General features: G+C 71.6%; 1 protein-coding gene across 1 annotated transcript; it reads right to left on the bottom strand.

The window, feature by feature from the left end:
- Positions 1–609: 609 nt before the first annotated feature.
- Positions 610–6,834, bottom strand: AURANDRAFT_72494 (hypothetical protein; the record flags this gene model as incomplete). The annotated part of the gene is made up of 3 exons (XM_009042451.1): positions 610–3,417; positions 3,546–4,076; positions 4,510–6,834. 3 exons carry the CDS (start codon positions 6,727–6,729, stop codon positions 610–612), a joined length of 5,559 nt encoding a protein of 1,852 aa, XP_009040699.1.
- Positions 6,835–9,707: the final 2,873 nt, after the last annotated feature.

Genomic DNA, 9,707 nt, shown 5'->3' with positions numbered 1-9,707 from the left:
AACCGCGAACCGCNATTTTATAACGGTCACGTCGTACAAACCGTGCCTCGACCTGCTCATTAAGACGATGCTCAAGAGCTTCACGGCCATCGTCCAGGACGACGCCGCCACGGACGACCTCGCGGCGCGCCTCAACGGACACGATCTCATCAGGACCGAACCCTACCCCGAGAAGGAGCGACCTGATCGATGTCATCGTTACAGACGCCGCCAGAGACAAGTTCGCCGCCAATGACAAGTTCCTGGCGCACCTCAAGCGTGGGCTCGACAGCGGTTCCGACCCCGGCAAGGTGCAACGCCTGATGGAATTATTTGCGCACGTTGACAAACTCGAGAAACTCGGATCTGGCGAGATGGAGGCGGCCGCAAGTGATTTGAAGGAGCTTCTCTCGAGCGCCTCGAATCGGGCGGTGAGCCCTGGGAGGGCCTCTACAGGCCCCTCTATGTGTACTGGCTCACTCAGGAGCTTGATCCGAACATCCCTGGCTATTTGCGAGATCTCCTTTCGGAGTTTCAGGAGTTCGCCGCGGACGAGGTCGAGGTCAGATTGCGCTAGATCTACTTGTAGTAAACCGCAGGTGTCTGGGGTATTTGGGGTCCATATGCTAATTACATGACGATGCACAGGCGCGACCTGCGGTCGGAGATGGCGATGCCCTTGGCGTTCTTCGGCCGGGCGACGAAGGCGGCCTTGAGCGCCTCCTTCTCGAGGCGGGCCTGCTCGGCGAGCTGCTCGGGCGTGAGGCCGAGGAGCTGCTCCCGCGACTCGCCGCCGCGGACGTTGCCGTCCTTGCCCATGGTCGGCCAGCCGCCCGCGGGCTTCTTGCCGAGCTTGGCCATCTCGAGCGTCTTGGCGTTGACCTTGAGGGCCGCCTGGAGCTGCTCGTCGACCGCGGCCTTGCGGTCGCGCTCGCGGCCCGCGCGCCGCGCGTCGAGCTTGGTCTTGAGCGCGCTGTCGATGGCCGCGTCCCACTCCTCGAGGGAGATGGACTCGTCGTGGTCCGTGTCGAGCTCCCAGAGCATGGCCTTGACGCGCGCGGGGACGAGCAGGTACTGGAGGTACTGGTTGCCGCAGGAGATGAGGAACTTCTGCACGTCGCCGTTGACCTCGACGCCCCGGACGATCTCGTCCTTGTCGAGGGACGCGCTGCCGTCCGTGTCGATGAGCTGGAAGACCTCGCGCGCCAGGCTCAGGAATTCGATGGAGAAGCGGTCGTCGTCCTCGCGCTCCTCCGCGCGCGCCGCGAGGCACGCCTTCAGCGCGCGGTCGATGGACTCCATCCACTCCCGCTTCTGGATGATGCCGTCCTTGTCCGCGTCGATGTCGTCGAGCGCCCGCGACAGCTTCGAGGGCACGAGCAGGTCCTGGAGCTCCGTGACCTTGCACATGACCAGGAACTCGATGACGTCCTCGTCGTGCTGCACGGCCTTGACCATCTCCTGCTTGTCCAGATTCTCGTCGCCATCCGCGTCGATGATGTCGTAGATCTGGTTCGCCAGCGCGAGGAAGGACTCGGCGAAGGCGTCGTCCTCGACGCGGCGGCCGCCCATGATGTCGAGCTTCGCCATGAGCGCCTTCTGGATGAGCGCGTCCCACTCGTCGACGCTGATCTCGCCGTCGCCGTCCGCGTCGGCCTCGGCCATGGCGACGGCGACCTTGGCGGGCACGAGGAAGTACTGCAGCAACTTGTTCGGCGTCGTCTTGAGGAAGTCCGCGACGCGCTCGTCCTCCTTGATGGCCCTTAAAATCTCCTCCGTCGCCAATTTCCCGGAGCCGTCGACGTCGATGAGCGCGAAGACGCGCTTCGCGTCGCTCAGGAGCGCGTCGGACGCGCGGTCGTTCTCGCCGCGCATCTCCTGCTCGCGCCGCTCCATGAGCGCCTTCTTCACCGTGTCCTCCTTCTCGGCCTTCTCCTCGACGCGGCCGCGCGAGTCGACGACCTGCGGGCCGGAGTCCTTGGCCTCGAGCTTGGCTTTGAGGCGGTCGTCGAGGGAGCCCCGGTCCTTGTCCGTCGACTCGAGCTCCGCCAGGGGCCGCCGGATGGACGCGGCGCCCTCGAGCTTCTTCGGCGGCGGCGGCTTGAGGTCCTCGGCGTCGAGCGCGAGGGCCCCGGACCGGTACTCCTTGAGCATGCGCGTCAGCGCGCGCTCCTTGGCGGGGACGATGGACTCGAGGGACGGCGCGACCTTGGCGCCCTCCTTGCCCTTGGCCCGCGCGTGCGTGAACCACTTGTAGAACTCGGAGAACTCGACGGTGCCGTCGCGGCCGATGTCGATCTGCGTGAACGCGTCCTTGAGCGCGGCGCGCTTCGGCGGCTCCGAGAGGCCCAGGAGCAGGCCGTTGCGCATCATGGCGACGAACTCCGTGCGGTCGATCTCACCGCTGGCGTCGACGTCGTACTGATTGAAGACGTCCGTGACGACGAGCTCGACGCGCTCCTCGAGCGACATCTTCTGCCGGTCCTTGACGACCTTCTTCTCCTCGGCCCGGACGAGCTTCTCGAGCTCGGCGAAGCGCCGCGGGAACTTCTTCCGCAGCTTGTCGCCCAAAGCCTTGTCCTTGGCCTGCTGGATCGCGGACGCGAGCTCCTTCTTCGCCAGGCCCTGCTTCTGGATGACCTGGGCCCGCTGCAGGTTGTCCTTCTGGAGCACGAGCCAGGTGCGCGCGCGCGCCTGGGCGACGGCCGTCTTCTTCGCGTGCTTGCCCACGGCGACGAGCCAGCCGTTGGCCTCGTCGCGGTTCTCGTCGACGTGGCGGAGCCCGCCGACGCGGCTCCGGAGCCATGTCTTCGCGCGGTCCTGGTTGTCGCAGTGGGCGATGCAGGCCGTCGCCCGCGCCAATAAACTCTCGAAGGCGTTCTGCGTGCGGTAGACGCGCGCGATGGCCGCCTCGCCGAGCTTGGACATGAGGAACTGGCACGCGTCGCGCTTGGGCCCGTGCACGGCCGTCTTCGCGGCGGTCTGCTTGAGCAGCTCCGCGTCGCGGAAGCGCAGCTGCTGCTGGGCGAAGACCTTCTTCGCCATCTCCCGCAGCTCCTCGGCGACGCGGCACTGCTCGTTGTACGCGTCCATGACGCCGCGCGACCGCGCGGACAGCCACTCGCGCGCCATCTGGCGCATGACCTGCGTCGCCACGGCGTTCGTGCCGAGCCTGCTCAGGTCCTCCTGGGCCGCCTGCATGTCCGTGGACAACGCCTTGGACTTGATGCCGCGCCGCCGGAGGTACTCGTAGGCGACGCAGCGGTTGTAGTAGAGCTCGTGCGCGCGGTTCGCGTTCGCGCGGCCCCGCGCTAGAGCCTCCGCGAGCTGGTTCGCGAGGCGCGCCTTGATGGCGAGGAAGCGCGTCGCGTCCGCGCGCCGCTCCATGAGGCGCCGCGCGCCCTCGACGCGCCGCTTGAGCCACGCGTCCGCCGCGACCTGGGCAGCAAAATGGTGATTCAACGTCGCTTCAACGTGAGTGTTCCGCGCGCGCGCGTTCCGGGAAAAGCATCCACGCTTCGAGACCGTTCCGAGAGATGATCGCTCGTCCAAAAATCAGCCGAAACGAGTGGACAACGGCCGAGAAAGGAGCCTTTGAAGTTGGGAATTTCGCTCTCTTGTCCTGCCCTGGCCGCGACCTGGCGCATCCAGTGCGCGTAGGCCAAGCGCGCGCGCGCCTTCAAGTCCAGCACCGCCGCGCCGCGCCGCGCCGTCAGGACGAGCCAGCGCCGGCACGCGAGCGTGGCCCGCGAGTGGCGCAGCGCCTTGAAGCCCCGGCGGACGAGGTACGCGAACGCGCCGGACCGGTCCTCCTTGACGCGGCGCAGGTAGGCGTCCCAGGAGCCCGCGGTGCTCCGCTGCTCGTGGACGCCCTTGCGCCGGCCGTCGGCGCCCCGGAGCGTGCGCACGACCAGGGGCGCGGGCTCGCCGAGCTCGCGGCGCTGCAGGTTGAACCACGGCGCCGACGGCACGGACGGCAGCGCCTGCCCGAAGGCCGCGCCGAGCTTCGCGGAGCTGATGAAGAGGTTGTAGTCCACGAGGGGCTCCGCCAGGGGGTCCTTGCCCTCGGCGCCGTAGAAGCCCGCGCCGCTCCGCGCCTGTGCCGAAGTCAAATCTTCAACTCGACTTCAATGTGCGCATATGCGACAGTTTCGACGCAAGCTCTTCGGCTGTGCTTCGAGAACTCGACGAGAACAATCGATTCGTCCAAAAATCAGCCGAATCGACTTCGATGTGATCGAGCTAGAGCATTCTGAAGTTTGACCAGAACCACCCGAACCGGTGGTTGAATTCGGCGCCGCTCCGCGCGCGGCCCTCGGTCCGGAGCCCGAGCCGCTCGTCGGGCTCCTCGTCCTCCGCGTGGCCGCCGCCGATGGCGTAGTGGCCCGCCAGGTGGTCGATCTCCTTGTCGCTCAGCGCGTTCCCCGCGGCGCAGCGGATCGCCGTTTTGAACTCCGACGCCTTGCAGTAGCCCCGCTCCTTCGGGTCGAGGAGCCGCAACAGGTCGTAGAGGGGCATGGGGTCCGCGACCTTGAGCGCGCCGTTCGCCGTGCCGTCGTGCGTCGCGTGGACGAGGTGCGCGCCCGCGGCCGCCAGCGCCGGCGGCTCGTCGCGCGCGGCCGCGTCCGTGATGACGCGCCGCGCGGCCGCGGCGACCTTGGACTGCTCGCGGATGACCGCGGACGCGTGGTTCAGCCGGTTCGCCTCCGACGGCTTGACGACGATGGGGTCGAGGGCCGGGCCCGGCCGCTCCTGTTTCGCCGGCGACCGGCCCAGGGGCCCGACGCCCGGGACGTCGCCGTTTTTCAGGAGCACGTGGCCCTGGACGGCCGCGTCGGCCGCGCGGAGCGCGGCCTCGTTGCGCGCGGTGCCCATGACCGTGAAGTCCCGCCGCCGGGCCCGCAGGCGCGCCTCCTCGTCCTCGACGACCGGGTCGTCTACCAATTCGCCGCCCGTCACGCGCGAGAGCGCCGCGGTCCAGCCGCGCGCCGTGCCCGCGCCGCCGCCGCCGCCGCCGTCGGCCGCGCGCGTCGCCGCGATCATGTTCCGCTCCCGCCGCGTGAAGTCTAAAGCGCTCAGGAACCGCGCCTGGTCCAGCGTCAGCGTGCCCACGGGCGGCGCGAAGAGCCGCTCGAGCAGGCGCACGGTCTTCTTCCGGGGGATCCGCGGCGCGAGGCCGTGCGCGGAGAGGAATAATTCCGCGTCGATGTCGCAGTAGGGCCCGCCGACGGCCTCCGTGAGGTCCGCCATGTCCTCCTCGATGGACGTGAGGGGGAAGGGCGACGCCTCGGAGCCCTCGAGCGTCTTCTGCTCCTCCAGAGAGACGGTCTCATGCGCGGCCGACTGGCTCAGGGACTCGCCGTCGAAGGTCACGCGCGTGCCCACGCTCCGGTTCTCCAACAGGGCGAGCTCGTGCTCGGGCCGCGACGCGTCGGCCGCGAGGATGGCCTTGTCGCGCGACGCGCCGAGCAGCTCGTCGACGTCGACGCCCGCGAGGCGGCCCGGCGGCGGCGTCGCCGCGTCGGCGGTCCGCGGCCGCTCGTCGGCGGTCCGCGGCCGCGCGTCGTCGCCGCGCCGGGGCCGCTTGCGGCTCCCCGGCGTCGGCGACGCCGTGCGCGCCGTGTGGATCATCGGCGGCGGCGCGTCCTCGGACGGCGCGGGCGCCTCGGCGTACGCGCCCGCGGCCGCCGCCGCGCGGGTCGGCGCCGCGCTCTCGAGGGACGCCGTCTTCACCGTCGACACGAGCGTCGACGACCCGACGCGCAGCGCGCCGAGCGACCGGGCGCCCGAGAGCGACGAATCCTCGGAGCCCGGCGGCCCCGACCGCAGGTGCTCGCTGCTCTTGGATCGTTGTCTCGGCGGCGACGCGTCGCGCGGGAGCTTCGGCGCGTCGCCCGGGTCGCCCTGCTCGAACCAGGTGCCCGCGCTCGACACGGACGCGTCGCCCATAGGGTTCCGCGGCTCCGCGGCGTAGGACCCCTCGGGCGACCGGGGCGGCTCCATGGACTGGACGAAGGACGCGGCGAAGTCGTGCTGCCGCTGCCCGGGCGACGGCGCCCGCCGCTCGGGGCTTTGGTGTCGCCGGCGGCGCTCGCCCGCGCGCGCCTCGCGGCCGTAGGGGTCGCGGTCGCGGCGGTCGCGCGCGCGCGAGCGGCGCGGCTCGTCGTCGCCGGGGAACATCTCGAGGAGGCGCCGCGCGTTGTCCTCGCTGACGGCGTAGCTCCGGAAGAGGGCGGCGTCCTGCTGGACGCGCCGCTCCAGGCGCGTGGAGGACCCGCGCGTCGGCCTTTTGATCGCGTCGCCGGACGACAGCGACGACGCGCCGCCGAGGGAGAGCATCTCGCCGTCGTCGGTCAGGGCGCCGACGTCCAGCGGCGGCGGGCTCGGCCCGAGGTTCTCCGCGCCGAGGAGCCGCTGCGCGACGACGCGGCCGAGGTCGACGATCGCGGCGTCGTCCGCGAACGTCGCGACGGCGCGCTGGACGACGGGCGCGGCCCCGGCGTCGAGCGCCGCGGCGCAGCGCGCCTTGACGGCCGTGACGAGCTTGAGGGCCTCGAGGCCCGCGCGCTGCCGCGCCCCGTCGGCCGGCGCCTGGAGCATGAGGCGCACGGCGGCCACGGCGACGTCCGACGCCGCCCCGAGGGCCTGCTGGCCGCCGCCGTCGGCGTGGCGCTCGGCCTTTTGGAGGCTGAGGAGGCCGGCCCGCAGCGCCTTCCGCGGGTCGCCCACGCGGCCCGCCGGCGACGCCATGGCCGCCGCGCTCCCGTCGGGCCGGAGCCAGCGCCCAGCCTTTGGGCAGCCCTGTTAGGGGTAGCACACATCGTTGACGGCACGATCTACTAAAAACCCATCGTGGCTGCTGCCCGCGGCGCTAGACGATGGGCAATGCCTGGGCGACGCCGGAGCTCGTGGCGCCCTTCGACCACTTCCAGCGCTGGGACCACGCGCGGGCCGAGGAGCTGCTCTTCGTCTTCAAGGAGAACGAGTTCGACTTCGGCATCGACGCCGACGTCGTCGCGGCGCTCCTCGAGGGCGACCGGTCCACGGCCAGGGCCGTCGTCGACCGCTTCGCGCCGGTGGCCGCCAAGGGCGGGGGCCGCGTCATCAACGGCCTCGCCTTCGTCGCGGGCCTCGTCGTCATCGCCGGGTGCCCGCGCGTCTGCGCGGACCGCGGCCTAGCCGCGGGCGTCCGCGAGAAGCTCGGCCTCGTCTTCGACACCTTCGACATCGAGGACTCGAATTCGATCCGCAAGGACGAGATGACCATCGCCCTCATGTCCTGCCTCCGCGCGCTGACCGTGGTCCTGGGCAAGGGCAGCCCGCCGAGCGACGCGGCCTGCGAGCAGATCACGAACAAGGCGTACGCGGACCTCGACAAGGACTACTCGACGTCCTTCTCCAAGGCCGAGTTCCACCGCTTCATCTTCAACCGCCTCGGCCCCGAGTGCCGCAGCCTCGACGACGCGCTGACGGCCTTCGGCGTGTTGCCCGCGCCGCCGGAGCCGGAGCCGGAGCCGGAGCCCCCGGCGCCGCCGATCCCGCCCGGCGCGGACGTCGTCGACCTCTCCGCCGACGCCGTACCCGCGCCGGCGCCGGCGCCGGCGCCGGCGCCGGGCGCCGCGCCCGAGGACGACGCCGCGGACCGGGACCGGGCCGCGGGCCGGCTCCAGGCGCGCGTCCGCGGCCGCAACGAGCGGACGAACCCGAAGCCGCGGCCCGCGAGGCGCGCGCGGCCCGCGGCCGCGCCGGCGCCGGCGGCCGGCGGCGCGCCGTCGCCCGCGCCGGGCCTCTCGGACGAGGCGCCCGTGCCGTCGTCGACCAAGTGGCACGTCGTCGGGGGCGTCGCCGAGGCCCGGCCGCCGTCGAGCCTCTCGCCGAGCCGCCGCGCGGCGGGCGGCGACTTCCCCGCCGACGCGCCCGCCGCCGCGCCCGCCGCCGCGCCGGACGCCGACCAGGGCGCCGCCGCGTCCAAGCTGCAGGCGAGGATCCGCGGCCACAACGAGCGCGCGAACCCCTCCGAGCCCGCGCACGTCAAGGCCGAGAAGGACGCGGCGTCCGCGAAGCTCCAGGCGCGGTATCGCGGCCACCAGGGGCGGACGAACCCGTCGGAGCCCGCGCACGTCAAGGCGGAAAAGGACGCGGCGTCGGCGAAGCTCCAGGCGCGGTACCGCGGCCACAAGGAGCGCGCGAACCCGTCGGAGCCCGAGCACGTGAAGCAGGACAAGTCCGCCGCGAAGCTCCAGGCGCGCATCCGCGGCAAGAACGAGCGGACGAACCCCTCCGAGCCGGCGCACGTCAAGGCGGAAAAGGACGCGGCGTCGGCGAAGCTCCAGGCGCGGTACCGCGGCCACAAGGAGCGCGCGAACCCGTCGGAGCCCGAGCACGTGAAGCAGGACAAGTCCGCCGCGAAGCTCCAGGCGCGCATCCGCGGCAAGAACGAGCGGACGAACCCGAAGCCCCGGCCGGCGAAGATGACGCGCCAGGAGTCGACGAAGGCGACGTCGCAGGGCCGCAAGGACCGCGTCTCCTTCCTGAGCGGCGACGACGAGGCGGCGTCGAGGCTCCAGGCGCGCATCCGAGGACACAACGAGCGGACGAACCCGAAGCCGCGGCCCGAGAAGGCGGCCAAGCCCGAGCCCGCGCCCGAGCCGGACGCGGACCAGAGCGCGGCCGCGTCGAAGCTCCAGGCGCGCATCCGCGGCCACAACGAGCGGGCCAATCCCTCGGAGCCGGAGCACGTGAAACAGGCGAAGGCGGAGCAGGCGGAGAAGGACGCCGCCGTGGCCAAGCTCCAGGCCCGCACACGCGGCCATCAGGAGCGAGCGAATCCGTCGGAGCCCGAGCACGTCAAGGCCGAGAAGGACGCGGCCTCGGCGAAGCTCCAGGCGCGATACCGCGGCCACCAGGAGCGAACGAACCCGAAGCCGCGGCCCGTGAAGGAGGCTGCGGCGCCGGATGCTCCCGTCGCGGAAGCGCCGGCTCCGGCTCCCGCGTGTGAGGCATAATCATTACTCGCGAGACTCGCCGTCGCTTGTGACGGGGCGCGTGCGAGGCGGGGGTGCAGTCTTGGATCTTGGGCGCGGCGGCGCGCCGCTCTACTTCACGCTCTTGAACAGGCTCCGGAGGCTCGACGAGCGCTCCCGCGCGACGGCGGCGCGCTTCGTGCGGCCCCGGATGCGCTCGACGAAGCCGCCGGGCTCCGCGCGCGCCGCGGGCTTCGCCGCGGGCCACGTCGCGAGCGCCGGGAGCTTGCGGACCCACTTGTTCGCGCCGCGGCGGCTCGTTGGCTCCGAGAAGCGGTGCGCCACGGGCCGCGTCGAACTCCACTGCGAGGCCTTGGGCGCGGACGAGCACGTCGACGTCGCGGTGCTCGGCGAGGCCTGCGACTTGCTCGCAAACGACCAGGACCGGCCCATCATCCGCCGCAGGGACGTGGCGCTGGACCGCGTCGAGGCCGGCGACGGCGGCGGGTTCTTGTAGCGGAAGTTGAAGCGCGGCGTCTGCCCGGCGCTCAGCTGGCGGAAGAAGGACGGCCGCCGGCCGTCGGAGGTGCGGGGCTCGTCGGCGTCGACGATGGCCGCGCCGGCCGCGGCGAACTTCTTGCGCAGGAGCGAGCGGCGAGGCATCGTGGTTTCGTGCGTGGTTTGTGGTTGGCGCGAAGGCTGCCCGGCAGTGAACGGGAATCTCCATGGCCGCGTCGAGAAGAGGTCCGGAATCCAGAAGCTTTA

This window comes from Aureococcus anophagefferens, assembly GCF_000186865.1.
Source record: "Aureococcus anophagefferens unplaced genomic scaffold AURANscaffold_31, whole genome shotgun sequence".
NCBI classification, from domain to species: Eukaryota; class Pelagophyceae; order Pelagomonadales; family Pelagomonadaceae; genus Aureococcus; species Aureococcus anophagefferens.
This window is presented reverse-complemented; position numbering and strand designations above follow the sequence as displayed.